The sequence below is a fragment of the Microtus pennsylvanicus genome, chromosome 12 (genome assembly GCF_037038515.1).
Source record: "Microtus pennsylvanicus isolate mMicPen1 chromosome 12, mMicPen1.hap1, whole genome shotgun sequence".
NCBI classification, from domain to species: Eukaryota; Metazoa; Chordata; class Mammalia; order Rodentia; family Cricetidae; genus Microtus; species Microtus pennsylvanicus.
Window position 1 is genome coordinate 13388795 of NC_134590.1, and position 26258 is coordinate 13415052.

The 26258-nt window shown below is 42.6% G+C and overlaps 1 protein-coding gene across 6 annotated transcripts in view; it reads left to right on the forward strand.

Moving 5' to 3' along the window:
* Window positions 1-26258, forward strand: part of G3bp2 (G3BP stress granule assembly factor 2) — an 80790-nt gene that overhangs the window by 44726 nt on the left and 9806 nt on the right. The window contains exons 1-8 of one of the 6 annotated variants that reach the window (XM_075943610.1): window positions 7313-7816; window positions 17096-17214; window positions 19047-19128; window positions 19766-19939; window positions 20792-20882; window positions 21484-21586; window positions 22601-22781; window positions 23694-23792. In XM_075943610.1, the coding sequence (XP_075799725.1) occupies window positions 17120-17214; window positions 19047-19128; window positions 19766-19939; window positions 20792-20882; window positions 21484-21586; window positions 22601-22781; window positions 23694-23792 (825 nt within the window). In that variant the 5' untranslated portion in view covers window positions 7313-7816; window positions 17096-17119. Of the gene's footprint in view, window positions 1-7312; window positions 7817-17095; window positions 17215-19046; window positions 19129-19765; window positions 19940-20791; window positions 20883-21483; window positions 21587-22600; window positions 22782-23693; window positions 23793-26258 lie in introns of those variants that run through there. The other 5 variants (XM_075943609.1, XM_075943612.1, XM_075943613.1 and 2 more) reach the window with 5 other exon arrangements.

Below are 26258 nucleotides of genomic sequence, written 5' to 3' on the forward strand. Positions count from 1 at the left end.
ATAGAAACAATATAGATAAAGATTTTATCACACTTTCAGGGCCATAAGCATATGCTTACTGGACTATCCATTTAAAACTTATCATGTGTGTATGTTACATTAGATTTTAAATTTTCTCTTCCTTTTTTTTTTTTTTTTTTGGCGGTGATGGGGATTGAACCCAGGGTCTTGCTCATACTAGGGAAGCCCTCTGGCACTGAACTTTCTCCCCAATCCTGGAGTTTCTTTCAATATCTACTTTGTTTATGATATTTACTGTCTTTTTTCTTTTCTTCTTTCTTTCTTTTTTTAAATTTGGTTTTCTATGATTAGCTCAAAGGAAGTGTATGTCCTCTTTGGGGACTGTGTCTGAAGACCATGCACTTGTCCCTGCTGTCTAGTCCGTGACCACCTGGCCGGCCTTAGCCTCGCTGGCTGGCCTTGTCCACACTCTGCAGCTGTGGATGTCTGAGCTTCTGATGATTGAAAGTGTATGTATGCTACCTTACCTGCGTGTGCGGTGCTCCCTGCCTGGCACGCAGTGCTGGGATCAAACTCCAGGCTTCCAGAGCTAAACAAGAGTTATTGACTCGAGCCACATACTCTGTCCAACCTTTTGGGTTGTAAATATGTTTTAGGAGCCAATGAAATGTGCCCTTTCAGAAAAAAACCCCACAATTATACATATATATGCAAAATGTTTGTGATTTTCCAACTCCTCAAACATGCATAGACTTAGGGTCTGGTTTAAACCACTGTGTAGAGAAATCCATTTACACAGATAAACGAGAAACTCTTATCTTGTTTAATATGGCTTATTTATGGGGGGGAAGCCCATGCTGGAGCAAGTGTGTGGAGGTCAGAGGTAACTTTGTGGAACTGGTTTCCTGCTTCACCTTTGGGAAGGTTCCAGGATTGACGTCTGGTCAGCAGGCTTGCACAGCAGGCGCTTTGCCTTCTGAGCCTCTCCGCAGCCCATCTATTAATAAGTGCTTTTAAAGCCTCTCTATTTCTGTGAGTTCCAGTACAGCCAGGGCTATGCAAGTGAAACCCTGTCTTCAAAAACACAAACAGCAACAACAAAATAATCTCTCTACTTCTTGTAGAAAAGCTCCACCCCCAATTTTCTTTTTACTCATTTACTTAAGGTACTGGAAGTCTTTTGAGAGATATATATATATATATATATATATATTAGTTATTTGGTTTTTCAAGACAGGGTTTGTCTATAGCTTTGGAGCCTGCCATGGAACTAGCTTTTGTAGACCAGGCTGGCTTCAAACTCACAGAGATCTGCCTGCCTCTGCCTCCCGAGTGCTGGGATTAAAGGCGTGCGCCACCATTGCCTGGCTTGGATTCTATATATTTTTTATTAGTTGGAAGGAAAAACAAAGCTGGGTGGTGGCAGCGCATGCCTTTAATCCCAATATTCAGGAGGCAGAGGCAGGTGGATCTCTGTGAGTTCGAGGCCAGCCTGGTTTATAGAGTGAGTTCCAAGACAGCCAGGGCTACACAAAGACACCCTGCAAATCTTTGATTCTAACGCTATCAGCATGTCAACGTGTTTTACTTCGAGTAATAAGCAATCTGTTACTTTCAGTTCTGTTTCCCTTTTCAGGTCGCCACCACGAGCATGGGTCACTTGGGGTCATGTTTCTGGAGTTAGGATGAGGCCGCACTGAGTCACTAAAGCCTGACTGCACAGAGGCGAGCAGTAGGAGCTCCTGCCAGTTCTGAGCAGGTGCCAGGCCGTACACAAACAGTGAGATAAGGCGAGTCCATAAGGCAGAGTTCTGAGTGGCTGTCTGGAGGCCAGAGGATGTAGACTAAATGTTTAGAAAGCCAAGATTATGGTCTGATGAGAAAGATGGGGCACATCTTGATTCAGAGAGAGGTTCATGCCTTAACCCCAAAGCTTCGCCATGCTTCTGCTGAGATAAGTGTTCTGCAGCCATGGATCCGCAGTCCTGCTCAGCTACCAGACAATAAGGAAGCAGTTACCCTGGAAACACATAGGTGGGAGATGGGGCTGATGCTGACCCTGAACAAAGGATGCTTGGCTGTGTTCCTCTCTAAGCTGACCTGGAGGTAGAAAGGACATGGTGCTGTCTCGGTATCTTTTCTTCCACTGGCCATTTTTTATTTTTTACTTTTTTCCAAGCAGGGTTTCTTTGTATATCTCTGACTGTCCTGGAACTGGGTCTGTAGACCAGGCTGTCCTTGAACTCACACAGATCTGTCTGCCTCTGCCTCCTTGACTGCTGGGATTAAAGGCGTGAGCTATCACTGCCCGGCCACAGAATATTCTTAAATATTTAAATTTAGAGCTTTAGATATGTGAGTGTCCTACACACGCACGCACGCACGCACGCACACCCCTCACAGAGCTTTTATTTTTGAAGGGATGAATTCATCTTAACTTCTAAGTGAAGCTTCCCCCCTTAGGTTTTACTAATACTATGTACTTTCTTCCCCCCTGTCGGACATCCTTTTATATAGATGATTATGTTGTTATGTTTCTTATCAATTACATGTTGGTTTCTCATTAAGTTTTATTAATCCAATGATTTTCATTTGTGGTAAAAATGTGCAAATATATAGCTTGCACTTAATTTGGTTATATCCTAATTTTCTAATTTATTTGATTACCTAAACTAACCTGCCTAGCCATTGGGGAAAAAATTAAGTTTATTTATGTACTAATAAAAAACAATGGTCAATTTATATGGTTAAGGGAAGTAAATGTGATCCTGTTACTCCTTCTCTTTCATATATATAGTATTTGAAAATGTATTTATTATATGTATGTACTTAGATATAGCTCATTTCTATCTGCCAAATAGTACCAACATTTTTTAATTCATTGATACACTATGTGTGCATGTAATATAATGTAATGGAGGGTGGGGTCAAATTCAAAGCAAAGCTTTACATAGAGCAAGGCAGGTGCTCTGCTCCTGAGCGCGGTCCCTAGCCCCATTAATACTTGTAATTTCTGTTTTGTAGCAGACATGGGCATTGCACAGAGTAGGTAAAACCAGGGCTTTTACAGAGTTCACTGGAGAGGCCCACAACCGGAAGAGCCTACTGATAGCCTGTGCTGGGAAGTGGGAAGTGCTGTGAGCAGGAAGTGGAGCAGGGAAGGGGATGGCCATGATTGTCCAAGTCCGCCTGCACACTGGCATTAGAGCAGGAAATTTTTGAATGAAGTAGCGTAGATGTTCTATTTTATTTTGTCTCTGATGTTTAAGAAAACATTCTTAAGAACATTCACCCAAGTTTTGTTCTCACCTTGTCAGTGTTATCTGTGTTACCTGGATAAAACTTCCGGAGCATCCTTCCTTAGACGTCTCTCCAGTATGCACTTAGTTGGCATGTTTTAGCTATCTGCGTGTTTGTTTGGGAGGTTATTGCTTCAGTGCTTTTGATTTTTATTTTATTTCTGATAGTGCTTTGCCTGCATGTGTGTCATGCACCACACATATGCACTACTGTGGAGGCCAGAAGACGGTGTCGGATCCTCGGGAACTGTAGTTACAGACGGTTCTGAGTCACCGTTTGTATACTGTAACTCAAACCCAGGGCCTCGGAAAGAGGCTCTTAACCACTGAGCCAGCCCTTTGGTTTGATTTTCCTTTTTCTTCAATACATGCTCTCTGTGTTACCCAGGCTGGTCTCCAGTTTATGGTGTTCCCCCCTCATCCCAAGTGCTGGGATTATAGTCATGTGCCACCATACCAGCTTTAACTATAGAGTTCTCAACTTCCTCCTTTCCTTATCAGTCTTTGCTCAGACCCTTCCACTCTTTTCCCCTTTAAAGAAACAAATTGGGTGCCCCAAAGAAGGCACAGTGGTAGACGCAGGTATAAGGAGTCTGTGCATATTCCTTACTTTTCTGTTGCTCTGCTAACACCATGACCACATGCAAGCTATAGAAGGAGTTTATTCTGGCTTACGGTTCTCGGGGGGATCAGAGTCCATCATTGATAGGAAGGCATGGCCGCAGGCACGGAGGCAGGGCCGGTAAGCTGAGAGATCACATCTTCAGAAGCAGACTCAGGACACTAGAATTGGGGCAAGGCTATAAACTCTCAAAACCACTGCCTATTCCTAGACGGCACATCTTCAGAACCTCTTCAAACTGCCCCATCGACCAAGGACTAAGTGTTCAAATGTGTGACCATATGAGGGAGGAACATCTCTCATTCAAACTGCCACAGTCTCAAAGTATAACTCCAAAGTAGATGATTACTAATTACAAAGGAAAGAAAGACATAGTAATTTTGGCTAATGGTGGGAATCACCAGATACAATTTACGGATTTTTTTTTCAGACTTTTGACAAAGGTTCACATCAGAGACCTTGTGATGGGAAGTTAGGAATGTCAATAGAGCTGAGATGGCATGAGGAACATGGCAGGAAGAAAGGTAGAATTAGCAGGTTCAGGATAGTATTAGGTAATCCTCGTAGGCCTTGGTAAGGAATTAAGTTCAGTATTGCCTTAGGAGGTTTGGGGAATGCCACCTGATTTATAGCTGTGAAAGATTTGGCTTTTATCCTAGCAGTGGTGGCACATGCTGTTAATCCCAGCACTGGGGAAGTAGAGACAGGCAGATCTCTAAATTTAAGACCAGCTTGGTCTACGGAGTGAGTTCCAGGACAGTCAGGGCTACACAGAGAAACCCTGTCTTGAAAAACAAACAAAACAAAGGAAAAAAAAGACCCGGCTTTCGTGAGAGGGATGAAGAATTAAGTGGCTGTGTCACAACCAAGTAGGAAGGGTTTGCAGTGGGCTTGAACCATCATCGTAACAGAATCAGTGATGCATTTAATCTGGAGTAGATGAAGGTAGAGGGAGCGGAAGTTCACTAACATTGGGTGTGTGCTTTGATAAAAGCGTGGAATCAAAGGTGACAGGTGAAAGGTGGCCTGAGCCTCTCCACTGGGTATCCTTCAGTCTGACCTCCCTCTTGGTCCATGGGGACAGTGGTTGCTTCATGGTGATTTTGAAAGGCAGGGAGATTAGCCTGTCTGTTACTGTCTCCAACCCCGGGCAAAGACTACCAGAATGCACAGGTATTCACAGAGCAGACTAGAGAGACATTTAAGAAATAAAAAATGCTAGCTACTTGTGGGAATTGGTTAGAGTAATTTACTAAAATTGGAGATAGCTGGGTCTTTTTTTTTTTTAAACTGGTAACAAATTCCTGCTGTGTCTTAATGGCAGGGGTTGCCCGAGGCCTAGAGTTAAGCTGAGAATTTTTTTTTCTGCTTTGAAAGATTATGAAAGGAGGGGAGAGGAAGATAGTAGTTGATTCTTTCTTGAAGTTTGCCAGCCTCTGCCGTAGTAGTGGTAAACTGGTTCCTAGAGTGGCAGTAACAGAATCCCCTGGGCACTTGTGAGAAATGCAAATTCTCAGGCCTCCCCACACACCTGCAGAGTCAGAAACACTGGGAAGTATTATAACAAGCCCAGATCTCATTTGCATGAACATGAAGGCCTGAGACCCACTCTCAAGAAACTTCCATCTTCCAGGTGTTGGTGGTGCACACCTTTAATCCCAGCTCTTGGGAGGCAGAGGCAGGCTGATCTCTCTGAGTTTGAGACCAGCCTGGCCTACAAAAGCTAGTTCCAGGACAGGCTCCAAAGCTGCAAAAACAAAAAACAAACAAGAAACTTCCATCTTTATTCTAGGTTACAGGACAAAGAATACTTATAAAAACACCGCATGGAGCCAAGCACGGTATCACACACTTTTATCCCAGTACCTGAGAGGCAGAGGTAGGCCTATCTCTGAGTTTGTGGCCATCCTGGTCTAGAGAGTGAGTTCCAGGACAGCCAGGGTTACACAGAGAAACCTTGTCTTTAGACATCAAAAACAGAACAAACAAACAAAAAGCACTGTATGTGGCTGGAAACAGTTGAAATTTTAGCAGTTAATAATAGCAACATTCTGTAGTTTACAATTAAGGGTGTAGGCTGTAGCCGCAGACTGCTCCTGTTGAAATGAGTAATTGTTTGTTCACTTATGATTGAGACAGTCTCCTTATGTAGCCCTAGCTGGCCTGGAATTTGCTTTGTAAACCAAATTTGTAGGTCGAGAACTTGTGGTTACCTCCCTGCCTCTGCTTCCCAGGTGCTGGGATTACAAGTGTGTCCCTCCATGCCTGGCTGAGATGAGTAGTAGGTGTGTGTCCTTGGGTAAACCTCTTAAGCCTTACTTTCTGTGTTTGTAAAATGTGCATTCAAATAGGTGAACTTTGGGTTTCTGTGATTTCATAAAATACTCAGAGGACTGCCTGATCTATAAGTAGTACACTTTTAAGGTAATCTGCATACGCAATACAATAAGGGAAACCACCTCAGTTTCATTTAATAAGTGATGGTCTGCTTATATACTTTGCATATACAAATTATTAAGTCATCCAAAGTAATACCAGTGTAGATTTTGGAGGCTCAAATATCGGTGTTGCCTTTTGTGAACCTTTTTTACTTTTAGGAAATACATTAAAATCACCATTATAGGAGTGTGAGGAAAAACTGATGATGTATTTCTGCCTGCATCATGCTTGGTTCAGATGTTTCTATTCTCTGGTTGCCCTTCTGAGCATTCCCAATTTCTTCCGCTATCTTAATATTGAAAACGTTGCCGGATCTATACGTGGCAAAGGAACAACATCTTGTCAAGAAATGATTTTTCCCCCATGAATCAAGATCCATGAGGCAATGTAGTATCCATAACTGGGTCCCAGATCTGTAAACGACATTTTTGTTTTGTTTTGTTTTGAAATTTCAAGCCTTTGAGCCTTCGTTTGTAAATGCTTGGTTCCATTTAAGGATGGTCAAAGCCATACAAGAGACCCAAGTCTGTGTATACAGGCCAAGGTTTTTTTGTTTTTTGTTTTCTCATACTCCACGCACGACTCAGCAACCCTTTTAAACTAGCTGGATGACATTGACTTGAAAGGCTTAAAACCTCCATTTCCTAAAACAGGTCAATAAGCAGAATAGGTGCGCTCCCTGTGCAGAGTTGAACACTGCATTTTAATGCTCCGCTAAGGCAGCAACCTGCAGTTTAGGGACGTCTTAGCACGAATAAAAGCGCCAGGACCATCCTTTAGTAAAGACACTGCTCAGCGGGGAGCCAGCTTTTTTGTTCGCGCCACCTGAGAGGACCGGAGGCTCAGCATCACAGCAAGAGAAAGGCAGCTTCCTTGTGACGTCAGATCAGCGGGCTCTCGCCCGGGCTCTAGGCCGGTTCCGGTTCCCTGGCTTTCCGGACGCCCGAGTGCGCGAGCGCGGCGCCGTACTGCGCATGCTCCGCAGAGGGACGCGAGAGGGTTGGGTCCTGCTCTCCATGGTGATGTCTGATTGGCTGGCGTTGTTCTGGGGGGTTCCCTAGCCCTTTCGGCAGGGGTAAAACAATAAGAGGGGGCGGCGGCAAAGGGGGCGGGACGTCCGTGTTCTTGTGGCTCGTTGCAGCTCTAGGCTCTGGGGAAGAGGCGGCTTCGAGGGCCCTGAGCTCGCAGGTCTCCGGATTCCCAAGCCTCGGGCTTAGTCGAGGAAGGAGAATCTGCTGTGGCCGATCCCGCGACACTCCTGACCTCCGCGCGACGTGCCCGCCGCCGCTGTTGGTTGGAGGTGTGTACGGGGGCCGAGAAGGGGCGGTCGGTGTGGTGGTCGGCAGGGGACATTTCACTCCGCTCCGCGGCTCTCAGCAACCGTCCGGTGTGTGCGCTCGCTGTCTGGGGTGCCGCGGCAGAAACATTGTTCTCGCCGGCTGCCTACGCCAGCCAGAGTGCGTGCGTGTGTGCCGAGCCGAGCCTTTTCTGCAAGGTGAGCGTGAGGCTGCGTGGGGAGGAAAATGACCCGCGCGCGTGGTGCAGAGGAGGGCACAGGTGGGGCTGGGGCTTGCCGGGATGAGGCTGCTCGGCGGGACCCTGTCCGCCGCAGCTCCAGGAGCGCGCCGACGGGCGCCAAGCCGCGAAGCGGGCCGGTGGGCTTCTGCAGACGCGGTTTCAGGGTGGGAAGCCCACCCGCCTGGCTCCCCGCTGGTTTGCGGCCCTGGTTCCCGATCGTCGCCCCGCCCGTGGGGGAGGGGAGGGAGGCCGTGTCGGCGGAGGCAGAAGCGACGCAGATGCGAAAGTAGCGGCCTCCGGGCACCATTTCTGTGCCCGGAAACTGAATCCGGGGTTGAAGGTGGCCGCCGCTCCGCTCCGCTTGTCGGGTGCTCGAACCCCCCCCCCCCCCCCCATTATCCCGAACATGTTCTGATATGAGGGCTGTAACGAGCGAAGACCCTCCGTCCTTTTTTCTGCAGGCGATCTCCAGTAGCCCAGGAAAAAGAAAATACGTTTGAGTGTTTTGGGAATGGGTTTCTTCCCCTCCACACACAATTGTTTTTTTTTTTCTTAGAGGGTGAGGGGAGAAGAATGTAAGTTTCCCTAGATGGTGTGGGTTTTGTTAGTGGAATTTGATCGAGGTTTTCCTGCGTCTCTTAAGAGCCGATTTCTTCAGGTGTCCCAATACTGCTTTGGGATTATAGGGTCGTGTTCATAATTTTTGCTACCAAGATATAACTGATTTTTAATCGAGTGTTTGAGGAGGTGCCTTTTGCCTCTTTAAAAACAAAACACGTGCACCAAAGCTGAATCAAGGAAAATTGCCCTTCTCCCTCCGGGTATGATTGTTGTGCTATTTATTAACTTGAGTTAAGGTGTCTGGTTTTTAGATTCTAGACACCAGACCTCGTTCGTTGCACGTATCCAGTTCGGGGAACCATTAACTGCAGTGAAAAGGACGCACTGGAATAGATGATAGTAATTTCTTGTCCATATTTGGCTGTTAATGTAGCCCTAGGCATGTGAACCAAAGTTTCTAGGTAAACACTTGCCTTTGTCAAATCCAGTGGTCCCCTTCTGGTCTTTAGGTTTTCAGGCCCGGTGTCCCAGCACTCGGGGGACAGAGGCAGGTAGATCTTGTGAGTTCGAGGCCAACCTGGCCTACATACTTACAAACCATCCAGGCTACATAGTGAGATTCTGTCGTCATTGTTCGCTCCCCCACCCAAGGTTTGCTCAGTTTGGATCTTAGGACTGAATATTGTTGTCCCTTCTTACTAAGCTTTAGGTCATGTGTTTCTTTCCTTCTCATCTCGGTTGTGTACAAATTATTTCATTATGAAAAATCAATTATGAGAAGGGCTACAAGTATGTTTCTTGGTGGCAGAGGTTATTGAACATTCAGAACTGAAGTAGTGCTGGGCTTGGGAGTACGATTTTAATTGCGGTCCAGAGGCAGGAAGATCTCGAGTTGAAGGCCAGCCTGGTCCACTGAGTGAGTTCCGGGACAGCCAGGGAGGGCTATACAAGGAAACCCTGTCTTGGAAAATAAAACACAAAAAACTAGAATTAAAATACTAGTGATGGTGAAAGCAAACCTCCGAAGTGGAGTGAACTAGACACTAGTGGGATGGGTGGCTGGCTATCGGAGGAGCGGATGATGACGTCATTGGATAGTTTAGTAAGTGAACCTTGGTAAGATCTTGCTCTTCAGATTCCAGGCACCAGCATACCTGGGGCATCAGAAGTACCCAGGCCCTGCCACCATTCATTGCAGTTCAGGGGGCGTGCTACAGTTTCTTGATCAGCGTTTGGCCTGTGAACCTCCCACAAAATTAATAGCTAGACTGAATGTAACTTAGTGACGGAGTAAACTGGACTGTTAGGCGAGTTCTAGCTTTGAAGAAGTGGTTGGCATTGTTTTAGCAGGGAATGTTTGTTAGCTGTATTTGCCTTAGAGATTAAATAACAAAATTCAATATCAACAACTGGAAATTTACAGATAATCATAATATCTTTTAGATTCTTGACAGCAATTTATGTTGCAGAATTATTACCCATTATTAGAAGTTATTTTCTTAGTTTCCTAAATTGTTTTCCTACGTTTTATGTTGAATGGATATGAAGAAGATGATGGAGTGACACCTTTTAGCATTTACACTGAAGCCCAGATTGGATTACTCCGAATGGAAAGTGGTGGAGTTTAGTTGACCTGTGCAGGGTGGTGGTGGCACTCAACTTTAATCCAGCTCTTGGGAGGGAGACAGAGGCAGGCAGCTCTCTTAAGAGTTCGAGGCCACCTGGTCTACAGGAGTAGTTCCAGGACAGTCAGGAACACAGAGAAACCCTGTTTTAAAAACTCAAAAAAAAAACCCAAACCAGCAAAAAAAGTCTTTTTTTTTGAATGGTTGCCCTTCACTGGTAGATGTGTGCATAATAATCAGTAAAGCAAAGCAATGTTTTTTTCCAAACCCTCAGCAAAAGAATGTTGTTTTGTGCATTGGTTTATTGTAATCATCTAACTTCTGAGTATTTTATCCTGTCTTGTTGTGGTACTAATGCTGGGAAGATCTCTTACTATATTGTGTTGCTGTCAATCTCCCCCCCCCCCCAGTTTAAAATACACTGGAAGTTGGATTTGCATTTTATTACTGTATTTATTTGTTTTCTTGGGGCAGGATCCTTGTTTAGCCCAAACTAGCTTGACATTTACTTTCTGTCCTAGGCTGGTCTGGAGTTTCTGGTAACGTCCTACCTTTGCCTCCTTGGTGCTGGGAAGTAGAAGTATATGCTACTGTGCTTGGCGTGAAAATTGAACTGTAAAGTTTGTGGTTTTTCTAGACAGGGTTCCTCTGTAGCTTTGAAGCCTGTCCTGGAATTAGCTCTTGTGGACCAGGTTGGCATCGAACTCAGAGATCTGCCCGCCTCTGCCTCCCCAGTGCTGGGATTAAAGGCATGCGCCTCCACCGCCCGGCTGAACTGTAAAGTTTTTAAGGACTTATTTTTTGTTTCTTCTAATTATGTACTTGCATGTGTGTATATGTGTCTGTATAAAAGGTGTTAGATCCTCTCGGAGCTGGACCGCCCTGCTGAACTGTAAAGTTTTTAAGGACTTATTTTTTATTCCTTCTAATTATGTACTTGCATGTGTGTATAGAAGGTGTTAGATCCTCCTGGAGCTGGAGCTGGAGTTAAGGCCGATTATGAGCTCCTAAATGTAGGTGGTGGGAAGAAAGAACACGGAGCCCTCTCTCCAACCCCTAAAAGTCGAGTGGCTTTTTTGTTTGTTTGGTTTTGTTTGAGTCAGGGTCTCGCTGTGTGTAGGCCAGGCTGATCTTGAATTAAGAGAGATCATTTGTTGTGGCAGACCTTGGATCCAAGTACCTCAGTGACAAAAATAGAATGTTCTGGATAAAACAACTTCTGTCCTCAACCCTCAAGATGAGGTGACAAGTGCTGAAGTACAGAAAGACGCTAAGAATGGCCATGCCGTCCCACGAAAATGGTGTATTCACATCATGCTCCCTTCACCCTGTATTTTGAGGCAGTGTCTTTGTAGCCCTGGCTGGCTGACTTAGAACTATAGACCAGACTGGCCTTCAACTCAAGAGATCTGTCTTCTGTCTCCTGTGTTTTAAAGACAGTCCGCCCCCTTCCTCTCCTACCACCCCAGACAGGGTTTCTGTGAGTAGCCCTGGCTGTGCTGGAATTTGCTTTGTATGTCAGGCTGGCCTTGAATTCGCAGAGGTCCACCTGTCTTTTACCTGTCTCTAGGTCTCCTGAGTGCTGGGATTAAAGGCGTCTGCAACCATGCCCACCTCTCATTATTTTTTTTTTTTTGTTGAGACAGGGTTTCTCTGTGGTTTTGGAGCCTGTCCTGGAACTAGCTCTTGTAGACCAGGCTGGTCTCGAACTCACAGAGATCCGCCTGCCTCTGCCTCCCGAGTGCTGGGATTAAAGGCGTGCGCCACCACCACCCGGCTCTCATTATTTTTTAATGTTTCCTGAGTCCCTGTTTCCTTTACCTCTTGAATAGGGAGCGTTATATTAACTTCATTTATAGAAAAATGAAACTGACACTCAGAAGGCAAAGAGATAAAGGGCCTGTCTTTGTTCCAAGAACAAGAAGTTTGTGTCAGTGTGACACACTCAGGAAATTTGCTTTGGGCCAGGTGAAGTCACTCAGGAGGCAAGGCTAGAAGAGGGGAGTTGGAGGCCAATCTCTTCTATAGAGAATTCCTGAACAGCCAGGGCTACTTAGAGAGAAACCTTGTCTCAGAGGGGAGTAGCATAACCATTTCTGCATACATCACCACTACCCAGCATAGCCATTCTTAAGGGTTGGCCATTCTTGGTGTCTTTCTGCACTCCAGCACTTGCCCCCTTTGCTTTACCCATAACCTCCTATTTCTGTCACTTAGACCCAAGGTCTGCCACAACAAATCTGAGTTTCTTGTTCTAAAAATGTGTGGCTGGTATTGTTGTAGTCATTAAAACCTTTTAGATGAAGATCTTCAGGAACTTTGGGAAGTTATAGTGTTGAAATGGAGCTGTCGTTTTAAAGTGGGATCTAGTCTTTGGGTCAGTGAGAATGGGCCTTGGCCTAAGTGTGAGCCCTGCAGAGGGAGTGGGAGTAAGCATCCTGTCCTGGAGATAAGCTAGGGCTAAGCATGGACAGCCTTTGATAGCAGTTTCTGGTAAACAGCTACAGCCAGTTGGAGACATTCTTTCCATAAATAAAATATGGTACATATAACCTTCCAAGGTTAGCAGTTTATCTGCATTTCCTCCTCCTTATCTAGGTGTTTTCTTGATATTTTTTAATAAAAAGTATGATTTCTTCAGAAATACTTGTTCTCTCCAAGCATTGAAGTAACTACCAAAGAATGGCATGAAATTTCATGGAACGAAGTGCAGTGAGTGGTGTGTGTTTTTTAATGCTTTAAAGATTGGGGGTACTGAAGATACAGCTCAGTTGATAGAGTGCTTGCTTAGCACATGGTTTAAATATCTCTGTTCTGAAAGCTGGAATGTTCAAAGAGTTGCATTAGTAGTTGTGGTTAGGTATTTGTGTTTAAATTTTGATTTTTTTTCTGAAGTTAGCCATTTTATTACTAGTAATGGAGCACTGTGTCCTTAGTAAGAATATGGAGAGAGACCATTTAAGATAGCTCTGAAATTAATGAGAATTAACTATTTTGGATAACCTTTTCTACTGTAATCTGTTCTAATAATAATTTTTACCATTTGTAGTGAATTTTTAAAATTAATTTCATTCTTTAGCTCATCATATACATTGCCTTTTTAATTCATGAAACAGTAATTTAATTTAACATTTTATTCTAGTCTTTTCAATGTCTCATTTTACAATGCTGTAAGTTCCTAGCCCCAAAAGCTTTTCTTTTACTGTGCATAGATGTTTTTGCGCGTCTTGTGCCTGCAGAGGGCAGAAGAGGACATCAAATACACTGGAACTAGAGTTGTGCATGGTTGTGAACAGCAACCGTGGGGTTGCTGGGCTAGAACAGCCAGTGAGAGTTCTTAACACCAAGCCATTTCTCCAGACTTTCTGTTCTTTTTCCCGGGACCGGGTTTCACTGCATGACAGCCCTGGCTTTGTAGATGAGGCTGCCCTTCATTTACAGAGATCTGGTTGCCTCTGCCTCCTGAGTTTAAAGGTTTTTTCCCTCCCTACCCTCTCTTGTCCTTTATTAGTTTTTTTCTATGTTGTTCAGCATATTTGTTCCCATCTCAACTTCCTCCATTTACCTTTCCTGAGTAATTTCTAGTGTAAGAAGACTTTAGCCACTATACAGTACTGTGTCGGACAGATACATTCTTGCTACTGTTGGTACTGAAAGTGGGTAGTTCTTAGTTTAGTGATGTTATGCTGGGCATGCTGCTTTACCTAAGCTCAGGATTTAGGCCACCTGGGCAGAAGGGTTGCTGTGAGTTTGTTTTTTTTTTTTTAAGATATTTATTATGTATACAACATTCTGCCTCCATGTATGCTCACACACTAGAAGAGGGCACCAGATCTCATTACAGATGGTTGTGAGCCAACATGTGGTTGCTGGGAATTGAACTCATGGCCTATGGAAGAGCAGCCAGTGCTCTTAACCACTGAGCCAACTCTCCAGCCCCCTGCTGTGAGTTTTCAAGGCCATTCATCTCTATGCAAAAATCAGTATTGTTGAATATTTCCATCCTTATCAGCCGGGCTCACAGTAGGCAAGTTAGCTAAAATTCCTGACTCACTCCCATGCTTTTAATCTTTGCTCTAAAGCCATTTTTTCCTTGGCTCCCCTTTCTCTTCTAAGCCCCTTCTAGCTGTGTAGTCCAGGCTGGCCTTGAATTCCCTAAGGTCCACCTGCCTCTGGCTCCTCAGTGCTAGGATTAAAGGTGTGTGCTCCACTTCCGCTTTTTTCTAAAAAAAAAAAAAGAGGCAGAGGCAAGTGAGTATCTGAGTTTGATGCTAGCCTGGTCTACAGAGTAAGTTTCAGGACAGCTAGGGCTGTTAGAGAAAGCTTGTTTTGAAAAAGCCCCCTCCTCCCTTAAAAATAAATAAATAAAATTGTGTGTATGAATGTTTTTGCCCGTATGTGTGTATGTGCCTAGTGTTCTTGGAGACCAGAAGAGGGCCCTGGATCCCCTGAATTTTAAGAATTTCAAAATTACTGTACATTTTGTGACATTTAGAAAGCATAAGCCATATTTCTTCCCCATCTTTTGAAAGAGTATAGTACAGGAAAAAAAATTGGGTCCATCGTGACAGTGATGGAGGCGCGGAAGGAGGCTTTCCAATTGTGAGAGTTACTTGTGGTTGCCACTGCCTTTATTCATGCTTCAATCATTTTCTAGTCTCCCAATTAAAGTTAATAACATAATTTTTTAATTTATTTTATGTTTATGAGTATTTTGCCTGCATGCGTATCCCCTGGAACTGGGATTTCTGACAGTTGTGAGCTGCCATGTGGGTATTAGAACAAAAGATACAGAGCTTCAGTGTGATGGCTCAGAATCGAAGAGCATTTTCTGGGTTCAATTACTAGCATCCACATGGTGACTCACAGTTGTCCATAGAACCCCAATTCCAGGGCAATCTCATACCCTGGATCTTCATGGGTACCAGGCATGCATGTGGTATACAGACATACATGGTGAGCAAAACACTCATACATAAATAAATCTTTAAAAAAAAAAGTACAGGGCTACTCTAGTCCAGTCTGGCCTGAACTCATGATTATTCTTAACCACTGAGCCATCTCTCCTGTCCCTGAACTTATGATTATTCTGAGTGCCTCAGTTTGAGGCCTGAGCCACTAAACTGGGTTTATAAATTCATTTCTGTATTAAAACTTGGGCAGTGCACACCTTTAATCCCAGCACTCAGCAAGCAGAGGTGGCTAGTGCTCCATGATCCAGGCCAGCCTGGTCTATAGAGTTCAGGATGGCCAAGGCTGTTACGCAGAGAAACCTGGCCTCGAAAAACGAAACAAAAAGTGTCTAGAGGAACAATTGCAAAGGAAGAAGCAGCTAGTTAGAACAGATGCAATCCTGAAGTCTCTAAGAGTCTTCAACCCACCTCTTTGCCCCATTTGTGAGAAACAGCACGTCCAAGCTGGTGGTTATGGGCTGGTTCGGCTATGAAAGTATTTAGTTGCTTAAAGAAAACCTGCATTGAAATTTGTTAAAATAGGAATTCAGAGAGTATTTTATTTGCCTGATATACACTGTGTGGTTGATTTTTACTTTGTTTTGTTTTTTCCCCTTTAGTACTTTCAAGCATAGCAGTCAGGAGAGCTTTCTGCTTTTCCAGAGGTTCCAAGTTTAGTTCCCTTGCCACTTCCATAGTGTGGTTCACTGCCACCTGTAATCCAAGCTCCAGGGCATCTGACACCCTCTTCTGGTCGCTGTGGATACACACATCCATGCACATAAATAAAAATAGTCAAGAATCCTCTCGAGGCTTTGTGTGGGTGTTTGGGTGTGTGTTCTGTCTGTTGATCTACACACATCTTTGGTACTTAGGATTGAACCTGTGGCTATTTCTTGGAATTACTGTACTACTCTACCAGTGAGCTACTATCAGCCATATTACTACTTCTTTTGAAAAACAAGTGGTGTTTGGGATGGTCTCTGTTTGACTGTTCTTTCAGAGGTTCTGAGTTCAATTCCCAGCAACCACATTGTGGCTCACAACCATCTGTAATGAGATCTGGTACCTTCTTCTAGCCTGTAAACATACATGCAGACAGACACTGTATATGTAATAAATTTTAAAAAAAAGTGGAAGTCAGGAGACAAACTGGGGGTCAGTTCTCTCTACCTTGTTGGTCCTGGGGAGCCAAGCTCAGGTCAGGCAAACTCCAAAGCCATTTCAATAGCTCTCTCCTTCCTCCACTTCCCTTTAAAAAGTGTGTGTGTGTGCCCGCACACGTGTGCCTGTGCCTTCTTGTCTGTCTGTGTAGCGTGTGTGTAGCTGGTACCTGTGGAGGTCAGAATAGGGTATTTGGTCCTCTGTAATATGTTTGTGAGCTACCCACCATGTGGCTGCTGGGAACTAACTGAGCCTGGGTCCTCCACAAGAACAACAAGAGCTTTTGCTGCTGAGCATTCTCTCCGGTCCAAGATTTATTTTGAATCTACATGCATGCCTTCAAGGCTAAAGGTTCAGATCCCCTGGAACTGGAATTAGAGGCAGTTAGGAGCCACCTAATGCGGATGCTGGAAATGAACTGTAGTCGTGTGGAAGACCGCCTGTTAACCGTGAGCCATATCTACAGCCCACTGCCCCTTCATGGTGATTACATAGATTATTCTGAGGGCTACATGTATAAAGTAAGTAACAAACTACACTTTACAAAGGATTTTCATTTTTATTTAATGTGTGCCTGGTGCCCAAGGAGGTCATAAGAAGCCAGCAGATCCTGTGGAACTGGAGTTAGATTAGATGGTCGTGTGCTTTAATGTGGGTGCTGGAAATTGAACCTGGGTCCTCTGTTAGAGCAGACAACTACTGAGCCATCTCTAACTGTTGTTTTTCAAGACAGATTTCTCCACAGCACTTGGCTGTCCTTGAACTCACAGAGATTAACATACCTCTGCCTCCCAAGTGCTGGGATTAAAAGCACCACACCACCGCCTGGCCTGTTAATAGTTTTTTTTTTAAATGGTGTTAATGTATAGTCTCATTTGTATGTCTATGAAGATTTATTTCATGGCATTTTACAAAGATGATTTAATAGCTGTTTTCTTGTGTTTTCTCTCCCAGCATTTGACATTGTGCAGCAAAGAAATGGTTATGGAGAAGCCCAGTCCGCTGCTTGTGGGGCGGGAGTTTGTGCGGCAGTATTATACTTTGCTGAATAAAGCTCCTGAGTATTTACACAGGTAAAATTTAGACATCACCTCATATTTTCTTGGCATGGCCACCTTTTACTGATAATGTCTTTCCAAACAGGAAGCACATCGTATCATAGTGTTATAGCACATTATTTTACACACACATAACCCCTCAGTATTTCATGTTTCATTATACTAATGAGGGACTTGGCTTACTAATGGATTCCAGTGAGCAATTATAAATGAGTGACTTAAATTTATCTTTTTAAGTTCTCATAGTGTTCAGAAAAACTACTATATACCTGTGAAAGTTTGTCTTTCCATGTGAAAAATAGTATTGTTTTGTGAGACACTGTTAGTAACTTTGTTCGCTGTTTTTCCAGAGGTTAAAATTAAATTCGTGTAGTGTGTAGCTAGTTTTTGCCAAGTCCCATTCTTTTGGCTGCTATACTTGTGAAGCTGAAAGATGAGTCCTACGGTGCTGCAGGACAGGGCTGAGATAATACACTGTTGTTACCTCCTGCGGTCACTGCTGCCGAACTGTTGTGCAGGTCTTAGGGTAGCTTTGGCAGTTTATACTGCTTGACATGTTGATACTCTCTTAGGCAGTATGGGAGAGGATTGTGCTCACTTTTGCTGGGTTCCCTTTCTGTGAATTCTTTAGTTTTCCATTTAATTTTATGTTGGTTTTAATGTAGGTACTTTGGTTATCTCATTTTTCATATTTGACAGCTGAAGCTAATAACTAATTCAGCATCTTTCTTGAAAAATAAGATTAGAAATAAGGATAAATAAGTAAACAAGTTACCTATAGCCAGTTTTCAACATTGTACTGAAATGAGGGTATGTAAAATATTTTAATTCCCTCAATACAGAGGTTTTTTTTTTTTTTTTAAGACTGAGTGATATTTGGGAGTGAATGGGATTATTAGGACCTTTATATATGAGTTGATCTTTCAGAATATCGGTAGTCTGTTGTTTTGAGACAGGGTTTCACTATGTGGGTGTGAGTGAATTGGAACCAGGTCACTGTACCCTCTTCCTCATTCCCCAGAGCTGGGGTTGGAAGTCACCCCGCCGTGCCCACTTCTGTAAGGTCTCTGTCATTCTGGCTAGCCTCAGACATCTGCCTTTGGATGCTGGGATTTATTTAAGGCATGTGCCACCACCACCTAGCCAACAAGGTTTTCAACTAGTATGACTTTCAGGCTAACAACATGGCACAGTGGGTAAAGGAATTTTTCCGGTAAAGACTTTTGCCCTGTATTCCGTCAGAAAAGTGGAAGGAGGCTTCTCACGGGTGTCTTCTGATCTCCAACACAAACACGTGTACATGAATATCCACAAAGTAAAGTGGTATGGCTTCCATATTATATCTAGCATATTTAACCACTTTTCCTTTTAATAAAAATTTAGATTTTTAAAAACTTTGCATAAGGGGTTGGAAGGTGACTTGGCTGTTAAAAGCACTGCTGGTCTTGGGTTGCTGGCTAGAGACTGATTCCCAGCACCCATATTTCACTCAGAACCATCTGTAACTAGTCTCATGGGATCCTCTGTTCCCTTCTGGCTTCAGAGGGTACCAGCGCACATGGCATGCTACATCTAGAAAAAATACTCGTACGAATAAACCTAAAGAAAAGACTGAAGTTTTTAATATTTACTCTCCTCCTCAGACAGCCGTTTGTTTATTCACTGGCGTGAGTTTGAGGCAAGCTAACTGAGCATCTGCCTTGTCACACAGAAGCTCTGAGGATTCTATGGGCCTTGACTTGGTTAATCCTTACAGTTGATGAGTTAGAGCCCCTTTATCTGTTGAACCAGAACTCTAGTGGCCCCTATGCCTTCCTTCCTTGATGTGTCTGTCAATGGTTTTGCAGGTTCTATGGCAGGAATTCCTCCTATGTTCATGGTGGAGTGGATGCCAGTGGAAAGCCCCAGGAAGCAGTTTATGGCCAAAATGTAAGTTACAGATTATCTGTTTTCAAGTATCTTTGAATTAAGACAGATTTTAAAAAATAGCCTTTTTGGACTCCTCACTGGGTTTCTCTAGTGTGACCCTTTGCTGTAAAGAGTTAGTTTTAGTAGAAATGTATTATTGATTGGATGTATTTAAAAGGACAATGTGGAGTGTTGTATTTTATATGCGAAGGAGTTGAGAAGTATCTCTCTCATGCTCCAGATATGCACAGTACTTGCTTCATAACTTGATGGGAAGATCAGTCTTGAAGAATCTGGGGCTTTGGTTTGGGCTTTAGCAGGAAACAGGAAAAATTTGGCTCTAGGAAAACAATAGTAAGGTAAAATGAGGTGGGAGGTCAGAAGGCAGTTGGTAGCAGTTTGTGAGACTAATTAGCTGCCTAACACCCAGACTACAACGCACAGGATCAAGATGCGTTCCAATTTCTTGTGTAGAGATGATGTCTTAAAGATGGTAGTTGGCAGGCAGTTTGATTGTAATGCATAGTTGTCTAGATTAATGCAGAACAGGCAAATCCTTAAGCTTTTTGGGTCCTGAGGAAATGAGCGCTGTGTGTAAAGTGATGGTAGTTAATGTGGCAGCACACATGTCTTCTTCTCTTCACTTTTCCCTGTAAAGGATATACACCACAAAGTGTTGTCTCTGAACTTCAGCGAATGTCACACCAAAATTCGTCATGTGGATGCTCATGCAACCCTGAGTGATGGTGTAGTTGTACAGGTCATGGGCTTGCTGTCTAACAGTGGGCAGCCAGAAAGGAAGTTTATGCAAACCTTTGTTCTGGCTCCAGAAGTAAGTTCATTTCACTTAGTTTGTATTTATATGATTTATGTGTTAATAGTTTGTGGAATACTAAAGAGTTCCTATAGGTTTGGATTTGCTTATTGCTATTTTTAAAATTAAGTGATATTTTGAATTTTACTTATTTTTATGTGTATGGGTGTTTTGGCTTTGTTTGTACACCACATGTATGCCTGGTGCCCTTGTAGGCCAGAAGAGGGCATTGCATACCCTGGAACTGACATAGACAGTTGCCACGTAGAAGAATAGAGCTAGCACCCTTAACCTCAGACCATCTCTCCAGCCCTTTCACCTTTGTGTTTTACCTGCATGTGTATGGATGTGTACCTAATGGCCATAGAGTTGGGAAGGGTATCAGATCTCTGGAACTGGAGTTCTATAATGTTGGGAGCCACCATGCTGGGAATTGAACCTGGTCTTCAAAAGCAGCCAGTATTAACCACTGAGCCATCTCTGCAGTTTGCGCGCTGCTGTCTTTGAGAGCTTCGATTAGGTGTGTTACTACAGCTTGTTTATACACTGTATGTACATGTGTACTTTAAAGTTAGATGCTGAAATGTGTGTGTAAGTGGATGATAGATACAGAAGAGAGGATTGGGGTGATAGGACTCATGGTTTTGTTTTTAAAACCCTGAATTTGGTCCCTGGGACCATAAGACAAAGGAAAAACCCTACATGTTTGTAAAAATATTGAATTGTATTTTCAGAGGGTTTTGAAAAGATGGAAGAACTTTATGGATGCTGTTTCTTTTTGAGAAGAGTTTTTAATACTCAGCTTTGGTTGCTTATATTAATCCATATTCTGTGGTACTAAAATTGAGATTGCATGTTGTTTTTCTATAGGGATCTGTTCCAAATAAATTTTATGTTCACAATGATATGTTTCGTTATGAAGATGAAGTATTTGGTGATTCTGAGCCAGAACTTGATGAAGGTGAGCTTAACTCATCTATAAGTATGAAGCTTTTTGAAATTTGTTACCTTTATTTTAACTGAATCCACTCTTTCCCCCCATTTAGTTCTTGTTAAAGGGAATATGTGTGTATATGAAATTATGTAAAAGTCAAACCTAGGAAGTGTGTGTATAGGTGACATGTCTGTATAGATTCCATACTATACTATAGAGTCTGGAGACACGAGCAGCTTTATCAGAATGAACTAAGTGGCATAGAGCATACTCATTTTCCCTTGCCGTCTGTTGCCTATCCCAGCTGTGGCAGTACTGCAGCTGTTTTATTGATCTTCCACTGATAAAAATATCAGTTTGTTTTCCTTCTCATTATTACTACTCTTAAATAGATACGACAACAGAAACAATGGTTTTTAGCTTCTTTGCAAGCTTTTCCTTTCTTTACTAATAGATCTTGTGAAAATAAATCATAGTAATCAAGTTTGTCCCGCTTGTGGGGAATGGGAATGTTCCAGTGAATGGCTGTCTTTGTAAGTTTGCTGACTTTGAAGCTTACACTGAAAGATACTGTAGTGTGTAAGTGTGTGAGCCTCTCACAAAGATGTGGTGCATTATGTATTGTCAGAATCAGAAGATGAAGTAGAAGAGGAGCAAGAAGAAAGGCAGCCATCTCCTGAACCTGTGCAAGAGAATGCTAACAGCGCCTACTATGATGCCCATCCTGTGACGTAAGGCTAGCCAGCAGTTGCAAGGCCTGCATTTGCGCTGATCTGCAGTGTAGTTAGTGCTTGTAGGATTATTGTTAGAAGTTAATGTTTTTTTCTTTTTCTTTGTTGCTAGATATCAAACTCCCGACCTTTATGCATGTTAATTATGCCCTTGCTCACCAAACTACAGCCTCAGCCCCTGGAAATACATTTTTGTTAAAACAGCATATTTAAGCCAATATTTGATTTTTTTTTATGACATGTATCAAGATACTGGTTTGTATCAGATGTGGTTGATAACAGATAGTAAAAACTGTTTAGGACAATACACTGAACTTAATTTTTATGAGAAACATGGTGTATAGGGGCAGAGAGGTGGCTCAGCCAGTAAAGGTGCTCACCTGTAGCCCTGGTGTCCCAAGTTTCAATCTTGAGTTAATATTGGAGGAGATATGTGACTCCCTAAAGTGCTCTAACTGTCATGCATTGCCCTTCACACTCATTAGAAAATAAGCACGGGATTTATAGTTGGTACTAAGATAAGCATTGTGGGTAATCTAGGTGTAACAATGGTGGGGTGTGGCTGTAGTGATGGCTCGGCCTGTAAGAGCACCCACACGGCAGTCTGTAACCCCGACATGGGATTCTGTGCCTTCTTTACAGATATACATGTAAGCAAAACGTCCTTACATGCAAAATAATACCACTTTTAAACATTGGGGCTGGATTTGATGGTGCACACTTTTAATCTCAGCTCTCAAGGGAGGCAGAAGTAGATGGATCTCTCTGAGTTTGAGGCCAATCAAGGAAACATGGTGAAATCAACAAACAAAACAACAAAACCAAAACAGACAGAAAGCTGTGATTTGACTGGGTGTGGGTCTTTGTGGTAGAGAAGTTTTGCTAGTATGTGCACATGAGGCGGGACTTGGATCTCAGCCCTACACCGCGTGTACGTGAACACAGAACAGGTGACAGCTGTTAGCTTGGAGTTATCTCACTGGACCTCCTGGTGACCTAGATGTTTTGTTGTAGTAATGGCATAGAGGAGCCTTTAGAAGAATCCTCTCATGAACCTGAACCTGAGCCAGAATCTGAGACCAAGCCTGAAGAGCTGAAGGCACAGGTGGAGGAGAAAAGCTTAGAAGAGCTAGAGGAGAAGTCTGCCACTCCCCCTCCCTCGGAGCCCGCGTCTCTCCCTCAAGAACCACCAAAGGTGAGATCAGAGGAACTTTTCAGACATGCAGCTTCACGTTTTCATGCCTGGTGTCATTAATGAAGCATGATTTTGGTTCTGCTATTTGATATAGTAAGCTACACTTCTATGTATGTGAAAGAAGCTGGAGTTTCTGTTCTGGGGAGACTTCATGGTTTTTCTCCACCCCAAAAATATTCCTAAGAATGAAATTTATATCATAAAATTACTCTTGTCTGTATGCAGTGTTGAATGACTTACATGAAATTACTCAAGTCCATGTATGAGGCTTTCAGTTGCTTATATCTCTTCTGATGCTCCAGGAGTCATGCAATGTCCCAGCTGAAGTTGATCTGTGAGAGATACCTGTTTGTGATTTAAATGGGATCAGTTTCCTTACTATACTAATTCTCTTGTAGAGATGCGTGACACCCATAGTATACCATGTTAAACCTCTATCTCTGTGAAGCAGAAGGTTAAAGTATATTTGGGCAGTGAGAGAAGATAGTAGAAGAGTCCTTGTTCAATTTGTGTCTGCTAACTTTCCAACTAGTACTCTGTTCTTTTCTATTCTTCCCCTTCCCCAACACTGTCACTCACACATCCTGTCTTCCCCCCAACGGGGAAAGAAGTTCTATCTGGTTCAGATTTTATAGCATGTTTAGTTGATAGTGGTTTTGTTTGCCACTTACTCATGTAGGAACTTGGTGTGGTTTTATTTAGCAGTTGAGACAGAACAGTCGTATCTTGCATAATGAGATGTTGAGAGCTGGCACACAGACTGGCATGTGTGTGTGTGCCTTTCTTCTAGGAGTCCATCAATATAAAGGAACAGATTAGAAATGAAAACAGATTATATATTTGGAAGTTTCCCTGTAGGAATGTTGGTGGTTTTCCATGATTAGTAGTCTAGGTCTGTTGCATTTCCTGCAGGCTTTCTCCTGGGCTTCAGTGACCAGTAAAAACCTGCCTCCTAGTGGTACTGTTTCTTCCTCTGGAATTCCACCCCATGTTAAAGCACCAGTCTCACAGGTAACGATCTGTGAACACATTGGATTGTATCCTTGTTACATTTGCCAATTGCTTAGTTTTTATACATTTTTAAGCGAGTCAACCAGAACTATGGATTAAACATACAAGAATGTATTAAATGTCAGTGCACCCACTTTAAATGCCAAATCTCTATTAATCTTACAGAGGTGGTATTTGGGGTTTGGGTGTGTGCAATACAGATTAAGTTGGTTTTATTAATATAAGTTGTCATTTTAAAGGCTTCTTTAGAAAAATACTCCGTTTGCAAATTTTACATCTTAGCAAGAATATTTTAGGTGAGAAATTTGGAAAGGCACAAAATAGAAAGACATTTAAAAATAATTGTTCTAAAGAAATAGAATATTTGTGTGTGTATATATATAATATATATCACATGTATATATTATATATGTATATTTACATTGCCTAAACTCAGTCTGTAAGTGGTTCACACAATTTAATTGAAGCCTGTACCAACTTATGACTGTAGTGTTCACCTTAACTGATCGTTTCAGTATTCTGCTTTTTGTCTGTTTGTCATCTTACCATTTCAGAGCTTTCCAAAACTGTGAAAGTAAGACACTATTTATGCTTGCTAGAAGTTTAAATTAAATTTGAAATAAGTTTATTGGCATAGTAAAGATCCAGTTTTCCCCTACATTTTGAGTTGCTTCATTTTTCTAGAAAATTTACATTGAAAATGGTTATTGTATACATTTTCTAGATGCTTTAACACTAAGACATTGAGGTTTTAAAAGCAGTGATTATCTTGTCCTCGTGATGTTTCTTCACACAGTAACCTATAGACTACTTGGTACCAAAATACCTTTGTATTTTTTTTTCTAGTTACATATTTAAATGTTGAATTTGATCACAAGCCAAAATTCCACCTTAATGATTAGTGCTTTTCAAACCCACCTGGAGAAGGGACTAGTGATTCGGGACTTGAAACTCTTGCTTTCTGTCAGGTTCCCAGCTGGAGTCTTTGAATTGTTGTCTCAGAGATTTGGTGACCCTTGGTTTATTTTTAACTGACTGTATTTTGTGTATCTGGGTGTTTTACCTTGTGCATGCAATGCCCTCAGAGGCCAGAAGAGGGTGTTGGTTCTTTCGGGTCGTGAGCTGCAGCGTGGGTGCGGAGGATGGAACCTCCTGGGTCACCAGGAAGAACATGGCTTAACTGTTACTCCATGGATACAGCCCAACACTTATTTTTATTAGTTAAATAATAATATTCCTTTCATGTGTCTTCCACTAACAATTTTGTGTTCAGCATGTTACATTCACTTTTCTTTTAGGGGGTGGGTGGAACAGGGTCTCAACTGTGTATAGCCCTGGCTGGCCTTGAACTTACAGAGATCTACATTTTAGAGACAGGAAGGTCAGGATCACACATAACTCACCCATGTTTGGACGGCTGAAATATAGTCTGGCTTTTGAATTTATGTAGGTACACATCAACTACATATGTGGTTTTACATGGGCACATTTTTCTTAGGACTTTGGAGGGTAATGTGTCTTTATATTTACACCAAAGAAGAGTACTATGTATTTGAAGTATGTCTAGACTCTTTGTGTAGCTTACATTGGAGTTAATTTTGAAGTTATTTTTATTTTCCACTCCAATAAGAAATGTTTAAAATTGAACTTTAAGGGACTTGAAAGATTGCTCAGTGGTTAAGAGCACATTCTTGCTCTTTCAGAGGACCTGAGTTAAGGTTCCTAGCGTCCACGCCGAGGGGCCCTGGTGCATCCAGCACCGCTTGTGCGCATCTCAACACAGGCACGCACAGACACATAATTAAAAATACTCCTCATGTCTTTGTGCTGGGTGTAAATTTGTGATATTTCCACTGGGTTTAGTGACCTTCAGCTTCTTTTGTTACTTTTGAAAAGATTCGTTTTCTTATATTTTAAATAGATTATTTGGTACAAGGAAGTTAAGTCTACTTTTAGGGCATTGATGGCATTGAGTCAGTGGAGTTCTTGGGAAGGCAGTTTTGCTGGAAATGGACTAGCTCTTCTAAATAGCTTGTGTTCAGTGAAGGACTTGTGTATGACTGTGCCTTTTTGACTTTATTGGACCATTTTTATATTTTGTTTGACATTCATTTTCTGTAAGATCATGAAGTTAATTTGAAAGCCCTAATACAATGTAGGCTATCAGCTATTTCATCTGCTAGGAATGGCTAGTTTTAATCATTGGACATGAAGAATTACAAGAACACAACAGCTGGCTTAGTTGGCATTTGTTTCTTAGCGGGGGACCGTTCTTAGCTCTTTAATCTGCTTTGCATGCACTGGCGTTCTGTCTACTTCCAAGACAGATTTACCAAATCAATGTACAAATTATTTATAAGCTGGGAAATAATTTCTTTCTTTATTTCTTTCATTGTCATTGGTTTTTCGAGATTGGGTTTCTCTGCAACAACCCTAGCTATCCTGGATCTAGCTCTATAGACCAGA